The sequence below is a fragment of the Eleutherodactylus coqui genome, chromosome 3 (assembly GCF_035609145.1).
Source record: "Eleutherodactylus coqui strain aEleCoq1 chromosome 3, aEleCoq1.hap1, whole genome shotgun sequence".
Taxonomy (NCBI): domain Eukaryota; kingdom Metazoa; phylum Chordata; class Amphibia; order Anura; family Eleutherodactylidae; genus Eleutherodactylus; species Eleutherodactylus coqui.
Genome location: NC_089839.1, coordinates 30441932 through 30469923, shown reverse-complemented (window position 1 = coordinate 30469923; position 27992 = coordinate 30441932). Strand labels below are relative to the sequence as shown.

Here is a 27992-nt window from a genome sequence, read left to right as displayed (position 1 = left end):
GAGTGGTGGTACATTCGGATCCCGGAGGGCAAGATCCGGGCAGGGCACCATGTCCACGGGGAAAATCAGATCCGCTGCAGATTCTACATGGAGAATCTGCAGCGGGTCCCTCCTGCCCCGCGGACATGAGCGCCGAAAATAGCAATTTAAAAGTATTTACCTATCCGGCGCGGGCGCGGAATGTCAGCTGTTCCTCACGGCCGGATCTTCATTTTCGGCCGGCGGATGAATTCCTGACGCCGGCGGCACGTCGCCGGCACGTCGTCGACGTGCCGCGCGCATGCGCCGGGCACATCCGCCGAGCCGAAGCAAGGAAGATGCGGCCGTGAGGAACAGCTGACATTCCGCGCCCGCGCCGGATAGGTAAATACTTTAAATTCCTATTTTAGGTCTCCCGCGGATCCGGACGGCTTCCATAGGCTTCAATAGAAGCCCGCGGGAGCCGTCCCCGCGGGAGACCCGCATGAAAATGGAGCATGGTCCAGATTTTTTCATGCTCCATTTTTTTTCAAATCACTTTTATTGACGATCCGCGGGTATTTATCTACCCCGCGGGTGGTCAATGCATCCCTATGGGGTGCGGATCCGCGCGCGGGAGATCCGCTGCGGATCCTAAATCCTATTTTCCCCGTGGACATGATTCACCCTACCTTTTTGAGGTACAGTGAAATTTGCATTGGGCATGAGGTTCATGGCTGGTTCAGTGTTTTTATATAGGCTCCTGGATAAGAGAGGATATGCAAGATATTTCAGAATTATGCTTACAGCTCTGGAGGTGACTGGAGTATAACACATGGTGCAGCTCAAGGATTATCAAAGTATTAGCAAATATCTGCGTGAAGGTCCAGGAGCTGGAACAATCTTTCTGTATAGCCGTTCTGGCTTGGAGGGTAAAGGGGTTTTGCAATCGATTCCTCTGCCAGCCCTTTAGAGACGCGGCTTATTTCTTCTTTTGAGGACGCGGCCGCACTCCATACAAGCCTTTGTAGTGTTCATCGGAGTGTTGGTTTGGCTGCAGAAGCCAAGTATTTGCACTGTTGCTTGGCAACTTTGTACCAGGCATTCTGGGGTGGCATTCTCTGCACACACTGGCATTGCACTGGGCTCTCAGCTTTATTTATTGCGGACTCAAGTCTTGGCTCATGAACAACTGGAAGATGCCAGTCTTGCCCAAAACCTGATATGCAAACTGATTTTATGTTGTGGCGCAATGATGATAGCATTGTAAGTATAGGGAACTGTGCGGGACCTGAGGGTGGCATAGGACCCTCTGCCTTAAAATCGGACAATGAAACGGGGCAGCAGGGTGCTGGATCGGAGGCCTCCTAGTTGCCTAGGACAGCTGGCATCGAATACACACTGGGCTGAACTGGTTTTTTATCTGAAGGGCTAGGCCATACTCCATTACTAGTCGTGGTCACTTGTTCTGCACCAACAACTGCAGCACAAGGAACTCGTGGCCAGATTCTGGCCATACTAGTTCTGGTGAGGGCCATGTTCGGAAGTGAACCCGACCAGTGGGCATAGACCGGAGGGTCCAGTTGTAACTGGTATACCCGGAAGGTGTCTCAATTGCAGAAACAATTAAGTCTTTATTTCAACAAGTAACAGAAATCAAACAGTCGTGGTGTTAGTTTGTATGGGACCTCAACAGTTCTTGAACGTGGGATAACACAGTCCTCGGTCCATTACACAGGGCGGGTTCAACTTTCTTTGGCCCAGTTAACCAGAAACACCTCAACTTCAGGCCCACTTATACAGGATAGCGGTAGTAAGAAGGGGAACCTGCTTGCCTTTCTTTGCAATCCAGTCTTACCGGTTACACCACAATCACCGGAAGGTCCTGTCTGTAGGAAGTTTGCTGTTGCACTAATGAGAGACTCCCTTCACCTCGGTCTACAGTTTTGCCGCATACTCGGCTCTCTATTTCAACTCTACTTTTGGCTCTCTTCCGGCTGATCTCTTGGGGTACTTTCACACTTGCACTGGGGATTCCGCTGGGAGCAGGAAAGGGGAGTTTCCGTGGCCGAAACGGTTCCATCTATGGACGGAACTGAACAACGCCGGGCGGACCCCATTGACTATAATGGAGTCCGCCCAGTTGCCCGGTTTTTAGACAGAAGAAAAAGCGTTGTATGCAGTGCTTTTTTTTTTCCGGTACTTGCAGCCGGATCTGCAACGGAACCGCCGGCCAGGGATTACGACATAAATATGAAGCAACCCTTAAAAATGCAGTACAACAAAATCTAAGAGTCTGACTATAACCTAAAAAAGAACTCTTCCCCTTGTGCTTCCCCTGATATGAATCTGTTATTAGGCAGGCCCCAGTTAAGCCATATCAGGTTGCTAATGGATGCTATATGCCGGTGACCAAACCAGCGGTCAACACTGAGTAGTGAGATTGAACTGCATCATGGCTGGCTCCAGGTTTTTGTGGCCCTTGGGGGACACAGTCAGAGTGCCCCCATCTATCCAACCCTTCGTTTGACAAGTATAGAGCACATTTATTAAATTGTCCCTGGCCTCCACCCATGTTTGTTAACCTGGTGTTAAAGCTGATTCAAGAACATGGCCAGATGGTCCTATAATGGCTCTTACTTGCATTAGACAAGACAGACATCCCAGTTCTTTTCTGCTAAGGCAGAACCTGAAGGTGGCGCCCTGATATCGACACCCATCACCTAAGCACAGGTATCTGGAATCGGCATTTGAGGAACATACCATTGGGTACAAATTCTCCACCTTGTGTTTCCTCTATGGTAGGTGTGCCAGTAATTGCTTTTCGGAAAAGTGCGGGCACAAATTTGCCAAGAATTGAGACGACTGCAAGATCTTTCCTCACGACTTCTCCAATATATGAACAAAAACATTAATACTACATTTGTCTAATGGCCTGTAAATCACTTCATCATAGAGGACGGGGTCTGGGCCACATTTAGAAATGTCTTCCAGGTCTCGGGGCCCCTGAAGGTATCTCCTTCCTCTTACAATAAATCTGGGCTTCCTATACAGAAGAATAAGGAGAGCGTAGAATTATTATAGTTTATCTCCATTACTTCCAAGAACAGATTGAAAAACCGTTTACTATGCGGAGTAAATGGACGCACTTGGCTCAGCCGCCGCAATATTGGACGAGGACTAGGGAGATCTGAGCCAAGTGTTTATTTATAGGGTGTTCAGTATTTTCTAAGAATGTTCAGTAAATTATAATAATGTCTTAGCTTATTAAAGGCAGGAGCTGAGCAACAGATGAGTTCACTACATTGTAGTGTTTTAACCATAGGCCTCAATGAATCAGTGCCCCCTATCAGCAAAGTTTTCAGAAAAGTCTGTCCACTCCTCTATTAAAAAGGTTACTTCTTAGGACCTTGGAGATGCAAAATCCTGGTTCTCACTAGATCTATCCTATGTAAATTGCCTATACAGCATAGGGAATGATGACGTAGCTATAACCATATAGGTCATATACAATGGAGACCCAATGGGCTATTTCAGCATTAAGGATGGGAGCGGTAGTCCAGCTGAAGTCCTAAGCTGAAATCAGCAATGGCGTCATTAAAGTCTGCAGTGACTGATCTGAAGTTCTAGAAAGTTAATTTTACTTGAATATTGAAGATCTGAGTCTTCTGAGAAGCCATGTAGGCTTATCTGTAAATCCACTGGTGGGGGTCCATGAGTTGGGGCACAGTATAATGTAGACCACTGGAGATGGTTTCCAATCGTACTCTCCCAAATCTCCCTTGGGATACAGTAGTGTCGATAGTTGAGGTTTCAATGGTCATAGTTTCAAAGGTCATCAATGTTGAAAACTTTGAGGCCGTAATTTGTTTAAATCTCAAAATCTATAATGCAAGCTCATTACTAATCACCATTGATTTTAATAACCCTTTAAAGGGGTTGTGCCAAGATAGCACCCCCTGTTCATTTTCTCTTTTAGGACATATGGACATCCATAGAGCAGGTCCTTCACTCGGGGACTCCTCTATGACTCAAAATGGACAGCTGCTCAGTAATAGTGGCTCCCATTGTGGTTGACCTTCTGTGAATACATGAGAATAGCTGTCCTATAACACTACATTTCTCCTGCAGTGGCCACTGCAGAGGAAACCTGTAGCTAGCCAAGGCTTCTCCTGACAAAATCGGCTGATTGACAGGGGTGCCAAGAGTAGGACCTGGGATGATCACCTGTTTGCTTCAGGCCCACCTTTCTACCATAGGAGGGGTTGTGCATCTTGGCACAAGCATCTTTATTGTAGATGTGTAACTATAGAAGGTTCAGAAGTAGCAGTCACGTCCAGGCCTTGGAGTCTGAGGGAGCACAAGGGTCTTATAAATGGTACGTGGTCATTGGATGGAAGTTCTGCTATAGATTTTGCATTGGTCCCCTGGAGCTTCAAGTTATCTGTCTGGGTTTTATGATATTCTGGAAAATCAAACACCTCCAGAGGCATTTATGAGCTCTATTATGTTTTGCTAATTGGTAGAGTCATCATCTGGTTGGTCATCTTCTGAAACCATTCTCCCATTAATCTTCTATTTCTTTTTTTCCCCAGAGTATCAATGGTGGCCGACAACCTCCACATTTTGTCTACGACCCGGCAATATTTGCGTTCCGTTCCCTTAGCACCATAAAGCCTATCAGCCCCATAGTTGCTGTCGAAGAACCGTCATGTGCCTATTAATGAGAAGACTCTGGAAGATGATAATCTCAGGACACCCATAGACCAGCCTCCCGCAGCACAACCTGTTACTAAACAAAGCAATATACTATATACTATATTTTCATATTCAACAGACTCTGCTCTGTGCTCCTAGTCTTGCACCGACACCTTTTATGGCATCCCCGAGGACTTAAATGGCTTCAAAGAGGAGGAAGGAGAACGTGTTGGATGTCTACGGCTAAGTGCTGGCATTGGGTAGAAGGAGCTTTATCTGTTGAGTAGAGTAGGACCAACGTTGGTCGTTTAGTTCATGGACTATTAGGAGGATAAAGACGTCGTTGACAGAATCATGGTAAAGAAGGAAAATCGAGTTCCCGTCCATTTTCTCGGCAACGTCAATGCCTGTATACGTGCCGGTCTGGCGTATGAAAGATGACAAAGTTGTGTTTTATTCCAAAGGATTGTGCTTTATGATTGTTAACAGGACATCTCTGTGGGCCTTGACTCAAGATGGCTGACATGAGCGGCCTCACCTGTCTGCTTGTGGCCTCATTATATAAGACTATATGTTTTCTCTATCCTTTATGATAATGCAATATAGTCTATGGGAAAAAGGAGTATCTGGCCAAATTGTAAGACTCAAGAAGACTAGAGGAACTGTTCCCTTTAGGAGATAACTCATCGTGATGGACAGTCTAAGCTACACAGGCAATTTTTAGTAACTGATAACCAAAATTGCCATTGACCTATTTGCCTATCATGGAGGCCATTTTTGGTCAGTGACTCGTTGTTCCAAAATGGTCACTTTTTGTTAACTTTTATATATTTAGTCACCATTTTGATACAACTCGTCAAGGTTTTACTACGTTTTTCTTCCTAACTGACCCGAATAGGGATGATTGTAGCATTAGACTCAGTGAAAAGTTCCATAGCAGCAGTTCCCAAAACATTTCTTTCATTGCACTTTCTTTGGGGCAGGCTCTTGATGCGGTGGCACCGCTACGTGTGAATGTAAAAAAAAAAAAAAATACTAAAAAATCTCCTGGTAGCTTGGGCCACCTATAACCCCCAAAGGGAATGGGCAACATCATGCATTAGTGCTATTACCAAGCATCTAGTTGATTGGAAGAACGAGAAGAGTCTTTCCACTACCGATGTACAATATCGCCTTGAATATCGCACACATCAGTCCGTCCCCAGAGATTCATGTTGCTTATTCAATGTGTGTATGTATGTACGTATGTGTATATATAGTCTCCGGGTCTCTCAATGGAGTCATTGTGTCTACGCACATTGCTATACTTTTTCAGTTCCATCACATCTTATACTCCAGTCATGTCCAAAACTGCATTCGAAATGCCCACCACCCACCCCCTCCGCCCCCTACAACTTGGCAAAACTTTTCAAAATGTGCTGAATCTTGATGGAATGCATTGTTAGAGGTGGAATGTTTTCTGTATCAGACTGTGGTGCTGGTGTGCACATAAAACATCCCCCACAATGCTCCACATAGGACCAGCAAGGGTAACATTAAAACTAAGTGAACCTCTTATCCTTGGATAGAATTTTTCCAAGGACCAGAGGGATGGGGGGGTTATATGACCTGGTACCATCCTCTTACAGTTCGGCCACAGGTTCGCCCGTTCCTGGGGTCCTTATTCAGTCTCGCAACATGCCCACGACGATCCAGCCACTTCTTGATGCACACTATGCATCGGTAGTCAGACACAACATGCTACTTCCTGATTGGACACTGTTGCTCACATGAACAGCCAATCAGAGCCACATGTAATGTCTTTGACTACCGATGCACCAACAAGTGTCACTATGCATCAAGTAGTCTTAGAATTATCGTTACCATCTTGAAAGTGTGAAGAGGGGCCCCAGGAACATTTGGGACGGTGGCCCGAACTGAGAGGAGGACAGTCCCCCTTCTCTGGAAAAATTTTGTCCCAGGACTGTAGAGTCACTTTAGATCTGAGTTCCACCAGAAAGCTGTTAGGAAGCGAGCAGAATTCTGAATGCAGCTCTGGCTGTGATTGGATCATAGGTTATGATACAAAATATGTAGAAGATATGTAAAACAACCAGTTTGCAAGGTAACTTTTTCATCTGTTTTGGAACGTATCTTATTTTTGCCTCAAAATCTGTGGCAATGGCCGCATTGACCTTGACATTGATTTGACCTTGATGTTGTCTTGACTATTCCTAGCTTGGAGTTAACAAGTCATCCGTTTGTTCAGGACAGTGGTGGGGATCTGAGGTCCCTACAGTTCATTGGCCATAAACCTGCAAAATCAGCCTCAGCTGCCCACAGGAGTATTCGGCACAGCTGGAAACCCATGTGGTTTCAACAGGGGATTTACGATAAAGGCTGGCTGGTAAAGCTGATGACGCTTATCTCAAAGAAAACAATAGGTTAAATCAGGTCGAAATCCAACCCAAAAGTTGTCCAGCCCCATCTTCCCGACAGATGGGCCCTTCAGATGGGTCGCTGCCATCAGAGCTGCCAATTCCCTGCTGATAGAATGGAACGGGCACCTCGGTTTGCCAAGTTTTCCAGTCTCCCGGGACTTCTTATTTACCTGTTCCCTATGGCCGGACTGGTGGGGACTGAACAAGTCTATGATCTGGTGACCACCAATGTACATGTACTCTACCAAAGTGTATGTACAATCACAACAATAGATTTTTGTAGGGTCGGAAATAGACCAAAAACGTGTACCCAAAAAGAGTAAATTGCTCCTTTAATTGGCCAGAAGACTGGATATATGCTGAATGGGTGATGGTTGACTCTCCCTGGATGGTGTCCTGCAGAAGGTGATGGAAAGGCTGCCTAAGCCATTACTAGGCTGTGCGGTAACATTTCCCGGTGATATTTGGCGCATGGTTGTAGGATGAATCCATTGTATTGGTCGGATGTTTTGAACAGTCGACTGATGATTTGCGACGCACTTTCATAGTTGCAGAATTATTTTTGTACACCTATTTTTGTAATACAGGAGTGTTGGTGTTTTTACTTCTAAGAGCTTTTCTAGTGTAACAACAGCTACTAAACCGTAGTAACCACTTCTTCTGTCCGAGAGGCTTCAATAAAATGCAAAGACGACCTGTCCTGAGCGCCGCCGCGTCCTGTTTTTTTTTTATTGCCTCCATTTAGTACCGTCGTTACATAACCCATAACTTTTGACGTCCCCTTAAAGGGAACGTGTCCTCAAAATCTGATCATCTCCCCCCCCCCCCCCTCTTCCCACAGTGAGGATGAGATTGAGTGGAGCTATGGTCGCACATGCTCAGTGCCGCTCCATTCATTTTAGTGGGGCTGCTGGAGATAGCGAGTACAAAGCGCTCATCTATTTCCACCGGCCCCGTTGACATGAATGGAGCAGCAGCCGCACATGCAGAGTCGCAGCCTTATTTATCCTGAGATTACTGGGGTGGGAGAAGCGACCCCAATGTAATGGGAAAAGGGGGATATGGGACTGTCATTTTCAGGATTATGGAGGTGACTGCGGTGAGATCCCCACCGATCAGACTTTTATCACCTATCCTATAATCCCTTGCAGTTTTCACTGTGACCACTAAACCTAATAATATTCCAGCACTTCCTGTTCTGTACAATATCCCCATGGACAACGGAAACGATAGACTGGAGAGGACTCAAGGACTTTTATGGGAGTGTTGTGGGCATGCTCTGTGACCTGTGAAGGCAGGGCGCAGTGAGCTATGAGCATGACCTAGAGACTTCTATGGGAGAATCTTGTATGCATGCTCTGTGACCAGCACAGGCAGGGGAGGAGGGCATCTGTGACTTACACCTATACACTTCTATGTGAAAGTGTTGTGGGTATCATCTATAACCTGTACATGGAGGAAAGGAGGGAAGCAGTGACAATCACTATTGACTTATAAGGGAGAGTGTTGTGGGCATGCTCTGTGATTTATACAGGGAAGGGGAGGAGGTGAGCTGTGACATCACCTATTGTGAATGGTGGATCCTGTAGGTGTGATAATGGGATGACAGCTGAGAAGTTTTCTCTACAGGCCAGGAAGTATCAGATCTTTACTAGGCTTAGTGGTCAGAGAGAGAACTGCAGGATTATAGATTTTTTTATAAAGCTGGATCGTGACATTGAAAAACAAATGTTTAACATAAAAACTAGGTTTCTACAATAAGTCATTTTGTGATGACACATTCCCTTTAATGCTTCCTTGTGCGCACTGGTCGTATGAAGGATCTAACAAGTCTGTAACATGAAGGGACAGTCCCCTATATGGCCAACTATGAACATGTAGTCATCTAGCTGAGTTCCACTGAAGTGAATGGATGGAGTTGGAATACCACACACAACCTGTGGCCAGGGGTGGCGCTGTTTGTGGAAGAAAACAGCCAGAAAGGCTATCGGAAGCCATTTTTTATTACTCTTTTAAAATCCGTTTCACAATATTCAAACTCTCTGCTTACTGTTAGTGAATGGAACATTCATAGCTTACATTCAGAAGCTGAAAACACATCCTCATGTAGTTCTGTTCACACAGCTGAAGCTTTGTTACAGTGTACCAGCCCTAGGTAATCCTCTGTCAGCAGGTGGAAAATTTGAAGCTCTTGGGCCGTAATACAAATTCTGTAACAGAACTTTCAACTATCACCCGTGACTTTAGTGCTCATCGCAAGGGGCAGAAGGACCTTCTGAAAGCCTCAAGAGTGATGCCAACCACTGCACCTCCTATAGTTACTCCTGTCATGTAGTGCTACATTGTAATAAAGTGCACTGTGACAGATGTCCTGGCTCTGAATGTAGACAGGACTGTATCTATTCACTGACAGCAAGCAGAGATCTTCAAATGGTGCAGAATTGACACACAATGTATATTAGAAAGTGTCAGAACATTTCATTGTGCCAGGCTGTAAAGTCTGAACCTCGTGGCCTCGGCATCCGCCTCCTCCCGTTGTCAGCCAGCAGTTCACGCTAGGTGACAGGCGCGCAGGCGGCGGATCCTGGGTGTAGGGCCCTATTAAATATTCAGCACGGCTTTTATACACCCTTTCAGGCAGAACATTGTGCAGCGTCTGATCCCCGGCTGCTTCTCATTTATAATACACATTGTCCTATTCAGTTCTGAGAATTATGCTGCTCCAAAAGCCGCCCTCGAAACGCTTCATTCGCCTCCCCGGCAGCTGGGGGGGGGCGCAAGGTGGAGTCCAGCAGACGACTGACTGACAGATGTGCTGATGAATAGAGACATTTAGTCTTAGGCCGCGGGTGGCTGATAGCCCCGGACTCTCTGTATTCCAGCTGACGGGGCATGCTGGGACTTATAGTCCCCCAATGACAGAAGAGTAAGGCCCAAACCGACCACAAAAAATACTTGTCTGCTCTGTGTCTTCAGAGGTTGGAGCCTTGGAGGTGTCTGGCACCGAAACGTGTTTATTAACCCCCATGTGCTAATGATCAGAAATGCGTTGGGCGGGGAGCGCCATCGCCTGACTCTTACCAGATCGGAGGAAATAGCAAAATGAAGTATAAAGGGGGCACACTCTGATTTTCTATATGGTACATTAACAGAAGAGGAGCCCTTGCCCTCTAAGAGTGCGGCACTAGGTGGCGCTATCCCAGCATGGCTTTATGCTTTTTATTTCATGCACCGTATACATCCCCTATGTAGAGTGAAGTCAGAGAGGTATAGTATTTATATATAGTTACCACATATCGGTAAAAATTGTTTCTATCTCCAGATATTCCAGGAGTAATGTTGGAATAGCGCCACCTGCTGTTTAGTCCTGGAATATCTGTGGATATAATGTTAGAATAGGGCCATCTGCTCTTTCTATCCGCAAATATTCCAGGACTGATTCTAGAATAGTGCCACCTGCTGTTTATAATGTTAGAATAACTCCACCTGCTGTTTCTATCCCCAGATATTCCAGGACTGGGGTTAGAATAGTGCCACCTACTCTTTCTCTCACCAGATATTCTGATACTAATGTTGTCATAGCGCCACCTGCTTTTTCTATTGAAAAGCCTTTCTGTGTCCGGTCCATCTCAGTAAATTTTCCAAAGTGGTTACAGCTTCTCATGTTGGCTTCTATTCAATGGAGCAAAGAGAAAAGGAAGCCTTAGCAGGTGAAACATTTACTGAGGTAGACACAGAATAGAGACAGCAGGTGGCGCTATCATAGAATGGTAGAGTTGGAAAGGACCTCCAGCGTCATTAGATCCAACCCCCTGCTCAATGCAGGATCACTAAATCATCCCAGACAGATATTTGACTTCCATTGAAGAAGACATCACCACCTCCTATGGCAACCTGTTCCATTCAGTGATCAACATTTAGTCCAGGAATATCTGTGGATAGAACAGCGCGACCTGCTGTTTCTAACATTTAGTCCTGTAATATCTGAGGATAGAAGTAGTAGGCGGCGCTATTCTAACATTAGTCTGGGAATATCTGGCTATTGAGACATTAATAAGTGTAAATACAGAAAATGAGTAGAATTATGGGCTGAATGTAACTAAAACCAATATTTTTCATGGGACAGCTCCTTTAACTGTTATGGAGCTAATTTCTTCATCAGGTTTCCCTTAAGCTCCTCCCTCTACCTCTTTCAACACTTCCTGGCAGATAATTCCTGTCCTATTGTATCAGTGAAAGCTGAAAGAATCAGAAATTCTGGGAAGTTGATAAACTTACCCAGTAGGGTAAGACTCTAGGCCCTACATGGTAATACCCAATTACCCCAAACTATAGCCTCCAGCCCCGATGCCCAGGTACTTCTCTCTGTTCCCACCATCACGCCCGGGCACTGCTGGAGTTAAGACTTCTACGCCGCAGCCTCCGTCAGCAAGCAAAGCCTGGGAGGAAAAAGGACCGCAAGAACCAAGAGTTTAAAGGAAATGTGGTAACTGGGACATTTGATTCCTCCACTGGGAGATCTCGCCTTTTGCTGGAGGAGTTGGCAAGTATGGCTTTAAGGGAGTGTCCAGCTGACAGACGGTCATGGCATATGACCCCTTCCTGGAAAGAATAGGATCCTATGACCCACAATATGCAGCTGCCATAACAGTGAAGATATATAGTTTAGGGATGTCCATTACCCTTTATAATAGAGTCGTACGACATCAGAAGATCCCTTTAATGTTTCCTTAGGCTGTTACAGATGCAACAAAGTTTAACTTGACTATGATAAGGATACTTGTTGCAAAAAGTTATTAAAAACAGTTGTTCTATTATCGTTAGCAATTCAAAGTGTCAACAAACTAAAGTCATCGTGACCTGTAGTCATGTAAGACTCCGATACATCTGTAAATTAGTCAATGACACCGCAGTGATTTATTAACCACTTCCAGGTCCACCCAATCTGCTGAAGTAAAGTGCCCTTTAACACAGCCTTGCCTGACTTCACTCCTCGCAGTAATAGCACGCCGGAGCCAGCTGGCCCGAAAACACTAACAAATTTATTGTATGTTACATAATCTACATTTCTGGCTCTGCCCGACCCCCTCCAGCGGACTCATTACCAGGACTTATCCAGGCAGGCTACGGCTATAGGAATAGAAGCGTCCGGAGACTGCGATCATTAACCCCCGGGAGGGTTTTACGTTATGCATTTTGGAAGCTGCAGATGGTAAAAAGGTGCATAAAGAGTGCAGAACTTGGTACTAGGGCAGCGATCATAACCCCGATCACTGATCGGTCTTTGTAGATTCTGGATGGCAGTTTGGGGGCTCATTCACATCCGCGCTTGTCGCCATTATAACCCTGATAAAGGTGTAGCAGAACAAGGAAACAAACGACAGTGCGAAATTGGGCATATGCCAGACCCCAAAGGTGACGGACATCCCCTCCTGACTATAAAGGGGTCAATCAGGTTTCTGTTATAGTAGTCACCATCGTAACAAAACTATGGCGCTGCATGCTGCACAATTTTTCTGGTATTTTAACAGAATTTACAACAGAAGCTCCAAATGTAGATGTGAATGAGCCCTAAGTTATGTGGCCTAACAACTGTTTATCTTTCTGTCTAGGTTACCATTTCACTACATCTTATGACCACAGGGGGTGCTGTCTGCTGCACAGGAGGCTCCCTCTTTATGCTACACAGATTTGAGCCTCCAATAGGCAGCAGGGAGCATGAAAAGCTGAAGCTGGCTGTACACAAGGTATCTGTCAGCTAGCTCTCCCCATCCACCCATATGCATGAATCCTGGGCTCAGCTGACTGTACATGTGCTCTCAGTAGGGGAGAGGAAAAAGCTGCTTCCAGATCCCTTTGTTCCCTTCCAGACTCCTCTGTCCTCCTGCAGACCCTTAAGTTCACCTCCAGACTCCTCTGTCCCCTCCAGATCTATGTCTCCCTCTAGACTCTTCTAACCCCATCAAGACTCACTGTCCCCTCCAGACTTCCCTAGCAAGATCACCATGCCCCCTCCTCCAGACTCCCCTACCCCTTTTAGACACCTCTATTTCTCTCCAGACCCCTTCTTTCTCTTTCCAGACTTATCTGTCCCTATCCAGATCCCCATGCCCCCTCCTCCAGACTCCCCTGTCCCTATCTAGATCCCCATGCCCCTTCCTCCAGACTCCCCTATCCAAATCCCCATGTCCCCTCCTCCAGACTCTCCTGTCCATTTTAGACTCCTCTGTTTCTCTCCAGACTCCTTCTTTCTCTTTCCAGACTTATCTGTCCCTATCCAGATCCCCATGCCCCCTCCTCCAGACCCCCCTGTCCTTATCCAGATCCCCATTCCCCCTCCTCCAGACTCTCCTGTCCCTTTTAGACTCCTCTGTTTCTCTCCAGACCCCTCCTTTTCTTTCCAGACTTATCTGTCCCTATCAAAATCCCCATGTCCCATCCTCCAGACTCCCCTGTCCCTATCCAGATCCCCATGCCCCCTCCTCCAGACTCCCCTCTCCCTATCCAGATCCCCAATCCCCCTCCTCCAGACTCCCCTGTCCCTATTCAGATCCTCATTCCCCCTCCTCTAGACTCCCCTGTCCCTTTTAGACTCCTCTGTTTCTCTCCAGACCCCTCCTTTTCTTTCCAGACTTATCTGTCCCTATCAAAATCCCCATGTCCCATCCTCCAGACTCCCCTGTCCCTATCCAGATCCCCATGCCCCCTCCTCCAGACTCCCCTGTACCTATCCAGATCCCCATTTCCCCTCCTCCAGACTCACCTGGCCCTTTTAGATTCCTCTGTTTCTCTCAAGGCCCTTCTTTCTTTCTCCAGACTTATCTGTCCCTATACAGATCCCCATGCCCCCTCCTCCAGACTCCCCTGTCCCCTTTAGATTCCTCTATTTCTCTCCAGACTTGTATGTCTCTATCCAGATCCCCATTCCCCCTCCTCCAGACTTCCCTGTCCCTATCCAGATCCCCATTTCCCCTCCCCCAGACTCCCCTGTCCCTTTTAGACTCTGTTTCTCTCCAGACTTATCTGTCCCTATCCAGATCCCCATGTCCCCTCCTCCAGACACCGCTGTCCCTTTTAGACTCCTCTGTTTCTCTCCAGAACCCCTTTTCTCTCTCCAGACTTATCTGTCCCAATCCAGATCCTCATGCCCTCTCTTTCAGACTGCCCTGCCCCCTTTGGACTCCTCTATTTCCCTCCAGACCCCTCTTTTTCTTTCCAAACTTATCTGTCCCCATCCAGATCCCCATGTCTTCTCCAGACCCCTCTAGACTCCTGTCCCGTCTTCCAATCTTCTTTGTCCTCTCTAGACTCTTCTGTCCCCCTTCTCCAGACACCTCTGGTAGCAGCTTATTTCCTTATTCCTTGGACAGTTGAAATCTAAGCGCCCGCTCCTCATCTCCCCAACATCTGCCATTGGTGTAAAGTCGGGAGGCCGCCACACACATTAGATGGCAGTCCCATTCTAATGAAATCAGCGGGTTTGGCCTATAAACATCTAATGTGTATGAAGCGCTCAACGGCTCATGCAGTTTTGGGGTGAGGACAAGTATGGGGGCAGCTGGATGGGGGAGTGGAAACAGTACAAACAAAGTAATAAAGGCCACTTGGACCCACTGATCCTGATGAGGATGATGGTGATGGGTCAAGAACCTATTTCACAGTAAGCACGGACGCCCTTTACTGGGTTGTACAGAAATTTCTTGATTTCTGCTCCTTAATTTTTTGACAGAGAGAAAAAGAAAAAAAGAAGAGCCCCCTCCGGCGCGGTGGCGTCCAACCAGTGGACGTCCAGCTGTTCAATACTACATCCCCCTACAGATCTGGGAGTCAGCTGGGAGTTGTAGTTTTGCAGCAGACTGAACACCATTGCTCTGGGGTCAGATACTGTATACCCACTACTGCAGGTTATATACCATGCACGTCTCACAGCGCCACCTTGTGGATTCACTCTCCTTGTGCAAGACTGTGGCTCTCCAGCAATTATATAACTACAACTCCCATCATGCTCTGTCAGCTACGGACTTATTAACGTGCTCTGAGGTCTGGATTAACCCTTTAACTTCTTCAGTTCCTGATTAATGCGAGCTACCCAGGACTTTCTTCATACCACAAGTTCTGGATTAACCCCTTCCTCAGGCAGCAAGATGAAAGACTGGGAAGTGCTCTGGCATTGTGGAGATAAATACCGAATATTTCTCATCTTTGTCACCAGAATTCTCCAGTGCAAGATTTTCTTTTTTTGGTAAAGTTTTGCCACTCCGCGGCAGAAGCGGAGAACATCCGGAGCAGGCGACATCACTGGCCCAGATGACCAAGTGCCGCTGATTATAGTGCTGCCAACACCCAACCTTGGCACAGAGCTGACACTATTAGGGATCACCTGAGGCTGAAATACTTCAGGGAGTCTGTAACCCAGGCACCTGATAGGACATCTGTGACAGTGGCACTGAAGGGTGGCATTTGTGACTGCAGCAGTAGAGAGGGCATCAGTGATTGAAGTATTGGAGAGTGGCATTTGTGAATGTGGTACTTAAGGGGGCCTCTGTGATTGCGGCACATGAAGAGGCATCTGTTGTTGAACCTCTTGAGGTGGCATCTGTGTCTGTGGTATTTGAAGGGGCATTATGACTGCAGAACTTGAGGTGGCATCTGTGAAAGTGGCATTGGAGGTGACATCTTGAAGGGGTATCTGTAATTACTGCACTTGAGTGTACATCTGTTACTGTGCCACTGGAGGTGGCATCTGTGACTATGACACCTGGCAGGGCATCTATTGCTGAACCTCTTGAGGGGGCATTGTGATGGCAGGTGACGGACTGGATGGGTGTTGGTGCCTGTGAGGTGACAGCAGGAGGTGCCCGTGGTTGGGGTTGTAGGACCCCCACCCGAATGTTTTACTTTTTAAATTATTTTTGGATCTGGGTCCATAAGGGGCGACCATTAACCCCACAAGGGTTACCTCATGTCTGATACGTCTAATCTGGCGCCTGTACTAAAGATGTGAATTTTGTGCAATACTGCGCTCCTGATGAAGACGTAATTGGGGGGTGGGGGGGGGGGTCTTATTACTGTTCCCCATCCTGTACGTTGCTGGTCCTCGCCGTCACTCCAAATTATTCCTCAATCACACTGAACTGGTAATTACAACCTCGTGTTACGGAGCCGCCGTTGCGGTGACAATGACTACCACATGCTGTGTCCCTTCCCCCGCTAACTGTATGCAGTCAGTATATAATATCCATGTATTTATAAGCTTTTCTGCAGCTGCCAAAGACTGTATTATTAGGCTCCCAATTCTCCGGCGAGCCGCGATCCCGGCCCATGGGAAGAGCAACATCTGGAGACGCTCCAACATTTCCTGGAGGCCTCCGTCCAGACTATGGAAGCATAACCAGATAATAAGCCGTGTATTAACAGCGACGCACGGCCGCCATTCACCGGAAGAGCCGTGCGGCCATTGATTGAGCTATAACGTGCTCACGACTTTCAAATGTGCTTGTCAGAACCTACAACCCAGAATTAAAGGACTGTTCTGGTCCATCTACATATGAGAAGTGACATAGCGCAGCAGTTTGTATTCCAGAAAGGTGATTGGAGTAATGTAACATGGAGTATTGAACAGGCAGTAATGATGTGTGACGACCTCTGGATAATAGTGATGGCCTAAGATGCATTTGGGCATTCTGTGTGGAGAACGCTGCTCCTACGTGACGTCTGAGGTCGGGGCCTACGGACACGATGATGGCGAATGGAGCCGTTATGCTGCAGATAAGAGAAGTGATAGTCATGTGCCTTTCTGCTGCCAGGAGGAACGAAACAAGATGTATATATCAGCCAGAGACGCCAGTTAGTGAGAACATGTATTTTGAGTCACCGTGGGTATTATGAGTACTGTTGCTTTAAGAGTATCACATTTAGTTATTACATAACAACGGAAACCCTTCGAAGGAGAGTGGCTATGATTATTGTGTTACTGTTCAGTAAATAAGCAAAAGGTGCCATCTCTGCCTCCGCCTGTCATCACTGCGCCATCCTGTCACACCACTACCCGCAACATGGGCAGCCATGGAAGTGTGACATTGTTGTGGGGGCTTCCTGTGACCCCCTTGTGTGTGTGCGGCCGAGCATTATCCTGCTGGAAGCCGCCATGAGAGGAACACATGTGGCTGCAGGATGTCCTGAACATATCGCTGAGCTGCCATTGTCCCTCGTACCACTACTAGGGGGGACCGACTGTGGTATGCGATGGTTCCCAGACCGTCACACCAGCAGGGGGCAGTGTGCCGCTCCACAGCAAAGGCAAGATTGGGGGGCTCTCCCTGAGGTCTCCAGGCACGAACACGGCCGCCATCAGCGCCCAAACTAAACCTGGATTTGTCACTGAAGACAGCCCAGTTCCACTCTGTAGCGTCCAGTGGGTGTCAGAGGCCGTTCATGTAATGGGCACCGTGAGACCAAATGTCCTTCTGCCAAGTGCCTGGAAATGATTCAGATAGACACAGGGATGTAACAATAATGCCCCCTGTCTCTGGATGATGGAAATTGAAACCGTTGCTTGTCGGACAATCAGACGCTTCTTCCTACTGGTGGTCTGTAGGGGGGTCCTGAGCCCGGTCACCTTGTGTGCCCTCACACATCCACTGGTCCCAACACCCCCTAACAGTCTTTTCAGACGCTCCTCTCTACTGGTGGTCTGTCGGGTGTCCTGAGCCCGGTCACCTTGTGTGCCCTCACACATCCACTAGTCCCATCACCTGCTAATAGTCTGGTCAGACGCTCCTCCTTACTGGTGGTCTGTCGGGGGTCCTGAGCCCGGTCACCTTGTGTGCCTTCACACCTCCACTGGTCCCAACATTCTGGTCAGATGGTCCTCTCTACTGGTGGTCTGTTGGGGGTCCTAAGCCCGGTCACCTTGTGTGCCCTCACACATCCACTGGTCCCAACACCTCCTGACAGTCTGGACAGAAAGGCCGGTGGGGGACAATTCGTCGATACGACCATCCAGCTTCTCACAACCCAATAATGCGCCCCTTTCAGACTTTGGCAACAGGGTGAAATCTCTTTTCTGCGTTGTAGAGGCGTCTAGTGGTCAACAAGCTCTACACAAGTGGAAGAAGATGTCACTGTACACAAGGAGCCACCAAGAGCCTTTTGTAGGCCAAGGGGGGGGACCACTTTTAGGGCCTCATGGGGCAAGACCGTTCATCTAATCACACCATAACTGAGATGTAACTGCATGCCGAGTTTTGCAGTGATCTGACATTTCTATATGGGTTCTTTTTTCATATTGGGCAATGAATGTATTTAGCTCACAGAGCATTGTCTGGACTGAATACAGTTGTATCCACTTCTCAGATGACAGCAGAACTATCACAAGTTTGTTGCCTTTAAGGGCAAACAAGGGTGTTATTCACAGACAGCTAGAAGAAAATGGCGAAGAATTAAAACCACCTCAGCAGAAGTATTTATGAGTTGACCTACAGTATCCATGCAGCGTTGTGTAGGAGCGCTTCACCCATTCTATAATGATGATAAAGTGACAGGAGAGGACTGCAGAGACCGTTAGTGACATTCTCCAGAGATTTTGGCGCTCCGGTGAGCAGTTTGGCTCATGTGGAAAAGCGGATAACGCTCTCTGTTTCCAGGGTTCAATCACACATGCCCTGCTTGAAAAAAAAACAGCTGATCTGCAACCTACTGCTGCCACTTGGCGCCAAGTATACGGGCACTCCCACAGAAACTGCTAGCCAGCTGTCCCAGAGCCCTGAACGGCAAAGGTGCCCCATTGTGCCAAGAGTCTTCTACGTGACCTCCAAATCTGAATCCTATATTCTTCTGGTTTCCTATTTGGTGATTTTCTGGCAACTTCCAGGGTATCTGGCCTCACATCTCCCTCCTGCCCATCAGTTTAGTGTTTGTACCGTCTCTGATGTAGTGCACTGTGGGAGATGGAGTGTTAATTCCCACAGTGCATTATGGGATCTCAGCTAAGCAGGATTGTGCCTAGATAGAGCTCTGGAGGTGACTTGAGTATCAAATAGGAGGTAAAAAGATGAGTACTGACTGCAGCTGTGGATGTGATTGGAATATGAGACATGATGTAACAGAGGAGTAACAGATTGAACATGAGTCAACAATGTGATGCAGCAGCAAAAAAGTCAAACACAATTCTGGGATGTATTAAAAGAAGCATAGAGTCTAAATCGCATGAGATAATTATCTCCCTCTACTCTTCTTTAGTCACACCTCATCTAGAATATGGAGTCCAGTTCTGGGCACCCCAATTTAAAAAAGACATAGACAGACTGCATGGAAAGACAACCTCCCCTTATCCATACTCGGCACATAATGTTGTAACACCCCAAATTAGATAACACACGGACACCAATGTTGGTATAGAAGGAGTGGCCACAGCTTTATTTAATAGAAAAAACACACCGACCCTGAAGGAGCAGAAATATTTCACTTTCAACAAAACACCTGATATGCTAACCGGCGGCCCATCCGGACAGCGTGCCTGTAGTTTCTCATTGTCTTCAGGGTCCAAACCTGCCAGCTGTGAGGATCTGCAAGATAAAGAAAAAACAGCATGACTTGTCCAAATATAAATGCGACGCCACTGAATAAATCATCACCTTACCAAGTGGAGGGGAAAGGGGGTGTTCCATCTCTTGGTTACCAGGGACATAATTTAACCCTTCAAAACCGAACTGGAGCAAGTTCAGAGAAGAGTTACCAGGATGGTGAGCGGTCTGCAAATCATGTCCTATGAGGAATGGTTAAAGGATCTGGGAATGTTTAGCTTGCAGAAGAGAAGGCTGAGAGGAGACTTAATAGCCGACTACAAATATCTGAAGGGCTGTCACAGTGCAGAGGGATCAGCCCTATTCTTCTTTGTACAAGGAAAGGCTAGAAGCAATGGGATGAAACTGAAAGGGAGGAGACACAGATTAGATATTAGACAGTGAGGGGGATCAATGAGTGGAACAGGTTACCACAGGAGGTGGGGAGTTCGCCTTCAATGGAAGTGTTCAAACAAAGGCTGGACAGACATCTGTCTGGGATGATCTAGTGATCCTGCACTGAGCAGGGGGTTGGACCCGATGACCCTGAAGGTCTCTTAAAACTCTACTATTCTATGATTTTATGAATACTTACTGTAGCTTTGGATGTGACTGGAGCATTACGAAGGAAGTGTCAGCTCTGGATGTGACTGGGCTATTAGAAATGAAGTAACAGCACAATTTTCACTGTAGCTCTGCATGCGATTGGAGTATTAGACATTATGTAACAGATAAGTGTTGATTGCCGGTTTTGATTAGCCTGGGGTATTAGACATAAAATATGCATCTCTGGATGTGACTGAAGTACTAGACATGATGTAACAGAAGAATAGTAAGTGCAGCTCTGGATGTGACTGTGGTATTAGACATGAAATGTGCAGCTCTGGATGCGATTGGAATATCAGAAATGATGTAACAGCACAATACTGTCTGTAGCTCTGGATGTGAATAGGGTATTAGGCATGATGGAACACACAAGTAACGACTGCAGCGCTAGATGTGAGTGGGTTATTAGACATGACATATGCAGCTATAGATGTGGAGTATCAGACATGATGTAAGATCAGAAAAGTGACTGCATCTCTGGATGTGACTGGAGTATCAGACATGATAAGAGCAGAATAGTGGCTGCAGCTCTGGATGTGGCTAGAGTATATGACATGATGTACCAGCAGAATAGTAAGTGCAGCCCTTGATGTGACTGGAGTATCAGACATGATGTAACAGAAGATCAATATTTACATGGTTGCTGCTTCACTAGAACAATAAAGTGCTGTCCATGTAGCTTGCAGGTGAGTGTGAGCTCATGGGACCCTCGGCCCCCGCCTGACATCTGTACAGCTGTGTGTTGCTCCCCGGTCGCACACATTATTGGATCCACTTCACAATCTGGAATGTCTTTCTCATATAATTTAATGAAGAGAGATAAACCGCCTGGAGTGAGCGGCGTCATGACTTTCTACAACCGCCGCTGATTGTGTCTCGGAAGCGTAAAACAATCCCTATACAGCACATGTATTGTGAAGGTCCACATGGCAGCACCCACAATGACCTCAATCATCCCTAGTGCAGAAGACCTGATGTCCCATTACATTGGCAGGCACTTTCCCCATAACATTGCCAACCACAAGCAGTGCCCCTATAAGATTGCAATCCATAGTCAGTGCCCCCATAACATATCCAACCACAGACCGCCCCCCTCACCCCCACTCCCTCCATAACATTGCAATCCATAGTCAGTGGCCCCATAACATTGCCAAATTCAGTGCCCCCATAACATATCCAACCACAGACAGACCCCTCACCCCCACTCCCTCCATAACATTGCAATCTATAGTCAGTGGCCCCATAACATTGCCCCTAGCTGGTTACCCCATAACATAAGGCAAACTGACCTCCTTGATTCAACCCCAAACTTCAGATGTAGCAGCTCCTGCAATACTGGAGGAAATCAGGGCAGCTCTAGAAGAGTCGCCATCACTGCATCTTCTGCCAACCATGAAAGCCCTCCAGAAACCCGCTAATATCCACAAATGATGGCAGATGTCACTGGAGGTCACTGGCAGTTGTCGAAAACCTGCAAATGAGAGCAAAGAGAGCTGCTTATCATATAACCATAATATAATATAATGATCTAGAGTTTATAGTCTAATTCTATGTAATCTAATCATACATAAAAGTTTATAATATTATAGACATATATAGCTGCTTATGAAATAAGTATGTAGAGCCGTGTATAATCTGATCATACATAACAATTCATAATAAAATATAACCATCGATATAATAGTCCGGAGTTTATAATCTAAGCTAATGAAATCTAATTGTGCATAAACATATAATTTAATCATACATAACTGTTTATGATATATATAATATGTTACATAGCTTATATTGTAATCATACACAGCAGTATATATTATGTAACCATACAAAACAGTTTATAATATTCTATAATCGTACACAGCTGCTTATAATACAATATGATCATAAAGCTGGTTAAGACCTAATCATATGTTGCCAATTATTGTATAGAATGTTATGTAATCAGAAACAGCCAGTTATTAAATATTATACAAAGCTGCTTATGAAATAATTACACGTTATTGCAACCTATTACATGATATAACCACACATGGCCACCTGGGATAAAATACTCTCACTGTCAAAAAACAATCCCCCCCCCCCCCCCCCATCAGTTGTCAGATGAAACTTCCTCTGTGTGATTGTAGCATTGATATAAGCGATTACAATATCAGAAAAAGTATCATTTATTTATTGTGGAGAACTGACCCCTTGTAGGGAGGCTCTAGTACCCTGTTGTATCACCTCTAGCTTGGATACAAGATGTGATAGACACAGGCATGGGAGCTTTAGTACCCTGTTGTACCACCTCTAGCTTGGATACAAGATGTGATACGGGCGGGCATGGAGGCTCTAGTACCCTGTTGTACCACCTCTAGCTTGGATACAAGATGTGATATGGGCAGCATGGAGGCTCTAGTACCCTGTTGTACCGCCTCTAACTTGGATACAAGATGTGATTTGGGCAGCATGGAGGCTCTAGTACCCTGTTGTATCACCTCTAGCTTGGATACAAGATGTGATAGACACAGGCATGGGAGCTTTAGTACCCTGTTGTACCACCTCTAGCTTGGATACAAGATGTGATACGGGTGGGCATGGAGGCTCTAGTACCCTGTTGTACCGACTCTAGCTTGGATACAAGATGTGATAGACACAGGCATGGGAGCTCTAGTACCCTGTTGTACCGCCTCTAGCTTGGATACAAGATGTGATATGGGCAGCATGGAGGCTCTAGTACCCTGTTGTACCACCTCTAGCTTGGATACAAGATGTGATATGTGCAGCATGGAGGCTCTAGTACCCTGTTGTACCGCCTCTAGCTTGGATACAAGATGTGATATGAGCAGCATGGAGGCTCTAGTACCCTGTTGTACCGCCTCTAACTTGGATACAAGATGTGATATGGGCAGCATGGAGGCTCTAGTACCCTGCTGTACTGCCTCTAGCTTGGATACAAGATGTGATATGGGCAGCATGGAGGCTCTAGTACCCTGTTGTACCACCTCTAGCTTGGATACAAGATGTGATTTGGGCAGCATGGAGGCTCTAGTACCCTGTTGTATCACCTCTAGCTTGGATACAAGATGTGATAGACACAGGCATGGGAGCTTTAGTACCCTGTTGTACCACCTCTAGCTTGGATACAAGATGTGATACGGGTGGGCATGGAGGCTCTAGTACCCTGTTGTACCGCCTCTAGCTTGGATACAAGATGTGATATGGGCAGACAGGGAGGCTCTAGTACCATGTCGTACCGCCTCTATCTTGGATACAAGATGTGATATGGGCAGCATGGAGGCTCTAGTACCCTGTAGTACCACCTCTAGCTTGGATACAAGATGTGATATGGGCAGCATGGAGGCTCTAGTACCCTGCTGTACTGCCTCTAGCTTGGATACAAGATGTGATATGGGCAGCATGGAGGCTCTAGTACCCTGTTGTACCACCTCTAGCTTGGATACAAGATGTGATTTGGGCAGCATGGAGGCTCTAGTACCCTGTTGTATCACCTCTAGCTTGGATACAAGATGTGATAGACACAGGCATGGGAGCTCTAGTACCCTGTTGTACCACCTCTAGCTTGGATACAAGATGTGATACGGGTGGGCATGGAGGCTCTAGTACCCTGTTGTACCGCCTCTAGCTTGGATACAAGATGTGATATGGGCAGACATGGAGGCTCTAGTACCCTGTCGTACCACCTCTAGCTTGGATACAAGATGTGATAGGGACAAGCATGGAGGCTCTAGTACCCTGTTGTTCCACTTCTAGCTTGGATACAAGATGTGATACGGGCAGGCATGGAGGCTCTAGTACCCTGTTGTACTGCCTCTAACTTGGATACAAGATGTGATAGGGGGGGTTGAGGCTCTAGTACCCTGTTGTACTGCTTCTAGCTTGGATACAAGATGTGATACAGGTGGGCATGGAGGCTCTAGTATCCTGTTGTACCACTTCAAGCTTGGATACAAGATATGATACGGGCAGGCATGAAGGCTCTAGTACCCTGTTGTACCACCTCTAGATTGGATACAAGATGTGATTTGGTTCGGCATGGAGCCTCTAGTACCCTGTTAGGCCACCTCTAGCTTGGAAATAAGATGTGACACAGGCTGACATGGAAGCTCTAGTTTACTGTTGTACTACCCCTAGCTTGGATACAAGATGTGATATAGTCGGGCATATAGCTTCTAGTACCCCGATGTACCACCTCTAGTTTAGAATCAAGATGTGATACAGGCAGGCATGGAGGCTCTAGTACCCTGTTGGGCCACTTCTAGTTTGGATATAGCATGCTTTATGGGTGAGCATCAAGGCTCTAGTTCCCTGTTGGGCTCCCTTTACCTTGGATACATGATGTGATACGGGTGGTATGGAGGCTCTACTACCCTGCTGTACCGCCTCTAACTTGGATGTAAGATGTTATATGGGTGGGCATGGAATCGGTAATACCCTGCTGGGCCACCTCTAGCTTGGATGTAACATGTGATACGGACGGGCATGGAGGCTCTAATATCCTGGGGTATGGTCTCTAGCTTGGATACAAGATGTAATACAAGCAGATGTATAGGCTCTAGTACCCTTTTGGGTCACTTCTAGTTTGGATGTAACATGTGATATGGGCAGACATGGAGGCTGTAGTACCCTGTTGTACCGCTTCTAGCTTGGATACATGATGTTATACGACTGGGCATGAAGGCTCTAGTACCCTGTTAGGCCACCTCTTGCTTGGATAAAACATACGATACGGGCGGCCATGGAGGCTCTAGTACCCTGGTGTAACGCCTCTAGTTTGGATACAAGAGGTGATACAAGTCCACATTGAGGCTCTAGTTCTCTGTTGGGCTGCCTCTAGCATGGATACAAGATGTGATACAGGTAAGCATGGAGGCTCTAGTACCCTGTTGGGCCACTTCTACTTTAGATGTAACATGTGATACAGGTGGGCATGAAGGCTCTTGTACCCTGTTGGGCAAACACTAGCTTGAATATAAGATGTGATACAGGTGGGCATAGAGGCTTTAGTATCCTGTTGGGCCACCTCTAGCCTGGATATAATATTTGATTCGGGCAGGCATGTAGGCTCTAGTACCCTGTTGGGCCACGTCTAGCTTGGATACAAGATGTAATACAGGTGGGCATTGAGGCTCTAGTACCATATTGGGCTGCCTCTAGTTTGGATACAAGATGTGATACTCGTGGACATGGAACCTCTAGTAATCTGTTTGGCCACCTCAGGCTTGGATACAAGATGCAATACAGGCGGGCATGGAGGCTACAGATTTTGTATGATATCCTGCAACATATCTCTCCCCACTTGCTGTAAATGAGCCTTTTGATCATGCAACCTCGGAGGCAGTGGGGGGAACTTTTTTAATTGTTAATTAGTGATTGGTTTTTGTAATATATTTAATGTGGGTTGTTCAATGTAACATTAGCTTGACAAAGACCCCTGATGGTGTTGAAACATTGTATGTCTTTTTCCTGGAGTGAATAAAGGAGCATCAAGGCGGATGCAGCTATTTTGAATTCATACATGACTATGCTGCTCGTTCTTTGTTCTTTGTGGAATGCATCTTTTTGGATCTAGGAGTCAGGTCCATTTGTGAGCTTTGCATGGTGACTTTTTTAACCTCCCGCTGACTGCGGTTTAATTGGGAGTGCCACTGTAACATGTTTTTTCTTGGCAAACTCGGAGGCTGTCAAAGTTGGCGTCCCAGGCAGTCCCATACATGTTCTATTGCTGATAAATCTGGCCACCGGGCAGCCACAGAAGTGTGACAGTCTTGTGGGGGCTCCCATGACCCCCTTGTGCGTGCGGCCAAGCATTATCCTGCTGAAAGCCGCCATGAGAACACATGTGGCTGCAGGATGTCCTGAACATATCACTGAGCTGTCATTGTCCCTCGTACCACGACTAGGGGTGACTGACTGTTGTATGCAATGGCTCTCCCAGACCAGCAGGGGGCAGTGTGCCGCTCCACAGCAAAGGCAGGATTGAGGCGCTCACCCTGAGGTCTCCAAACATGAACACGGCAATCAGCGCCCAAACTAAACTTGGATTCATCGCTGAAGACAACCCGGTTCCACTCTTATCAGACCAGTTTTGTCATTCACAACACCACTGCAAATGGAGACGACGGTGTCAAAGGCTGTACATGTAATGGATGCGTGAGACCCAACGTACTTTAGCCAAGTTCCTGAAAATGGTTCTGACAGGGGTGTAACGATGGCGCCCCCTGTCTCTGGATGGCGGACAACAAAACATTTAGAGCTGTTTGTGCTTGTAGGACCATCACACGCTCCTCTCTACTGGTGGTCTGTAGGGGGCGTCCTGAGCCCAGTCACCTTCTGTGCCCTCACACATCCACTGGTTCCAACACCTCCTAACAGTCTGGTCAGACGCTCCTCTACTGGTGGTCTGTCGGGGGTCCTGAGCCGGTCACCTTGTGTGCCTCACACATCAACTGGTCCCAACACCTCCTAACAGTCTGGTCAGACGCTCCTCTCTACTGGTGGTCTGTCGGGCGTCCTGAGCCCGGTCACCTTGTGCCCTCACACATCCACTGGTTCCAACACCTCCTAACAGTTTGTTCAGACACTCCTCTACTGGTGGTCTGTCGGGGGTCCTGAGCCGGTCACCTTGTGTGCCTCACACATCAACTGGTCCCAACACCTCCTAACAGTCTGGTCAGACGCTCCTCTCTGCCGGTGGTCTGTCGGGGGTCCTGAGCCCGGTCACCTTGTGTGCCCTCACACATCCACAGGTCCCAGCACCTCCTAACAGTCTGGTCAGAACGGCCGGTGGGGGACAATTCATGGATACGACCATCCAGCTTCTCACATTCCAGAAATGCGCCCCTCTCAGACTCTGGTAACGGGGTAAAATCTGTTCTCTGCATCGTAGAGCCATCCAGTGGTCAACAAGATCTACACAAGCAGAAGAAGAGGTATAGTAGCTGCTTGTTCACTATAGTTTAGATTCAGCCTGACTATATACCTGGTGTGCTGATAACTGTTACCTACTTGTTCCCAGCTAAGGTGAAGCCTCTCTCAGGTAGGTAGAGGCAATGTCTGACTAGCTGCCTGCAGCAGATCCCTTCTAGATTCCCATGTGCCGTGGAACTCAATGTCTCAACAAACATCCCCCCACTTTTATAACAATCTCCATTTACATATAAGGGGTCTCCTCATCATTCTACAGAAACTCAGGACACAACCAACTTATCCAGTCCTGGAGGGGTGTTGGGTGAATCCATTACACATACTTTCAAACCAATATAACAGCAATTTCCTACATATGTTTTACATTATACTTACAGAGATGTTCCTGGCAGAGCTTATAAGGCTTTAATGAGTTAAGAAGATGAGGAATCCTGGACATTAAATGGTGACATTAGTGAGGAAGGAAGTAGCTAACTTTTCTTCTTACTCAATAGAAGTCACAATGGCTGCAACCTGGGAAATAAATGCATGACAATTACCATAATAACAGGATTTATAACAAATGTAGAGTTTTTTTATTGCTCACCACATGGCAATGCTGGAACTCTTCAAATAAGCTTAAAGATCCATGTATAGCAAAGCTAACCTCCCTATATTTTCACAAGAAGTGGACGGAAACATTGGACACTTGGGCCATCTCCAAAAGCCAGGCAGGTGAAACATCTCCCCTGCCTCCTGAACCCCAAGCACTTAATTGGGTTAACCTTTACCAATACAATTTTGGATTCAGGGTTTCCTAGGGGGCTTTCTCTTTCTGACG

At 46.8% G+C, this 27992-nt stretch overlaps 1 protein-coding gene and 1 long non-coding RNA gene across 2 annotated transcripts in view; one reads left to right on the top strand and one right to left on the bottom strand.

The window, feature by feature from the left end:
- The window catches only part of LOC136620568 (uncharacterized), a 69098-nt gene extending 61317 nt beyond the window's left edge, over nucleotides 1-7781 (top strand). Inside the window, exon 5 of the mRNA XM_066595413.1 lies at nucleotides 4554-7781. Within this exon, the coding sequence (XP_066451510.1) occupies nucleotides 4554-4682 (129 nt within the window). The 3' untranslated portion in view covers nucleotides 4683-7781. The remainder of the gene's footprint in view (nucleotides 1-4553) is intronic.
- An 11695-nt stretch (nucleotides 7782-19476) lies between these two features.
- On the bottom strand, nucleotides 19477-27599 carry LOC136620576 (uncharacterized). The gene is made up of 3 exons (XR_010791156.1): nucleotides 27548-27599; nucleotides 21535-21716; nucleotides 19477-19642 (listed from the first exon to the last, which is right to left on the bottom strand). It is a non-coding gene; the product is annotated as an uncharacterized lncRNA (long non-coding RNA).
- Nucleotides 27600-27992: the final 393 nt, after the last annotated feature.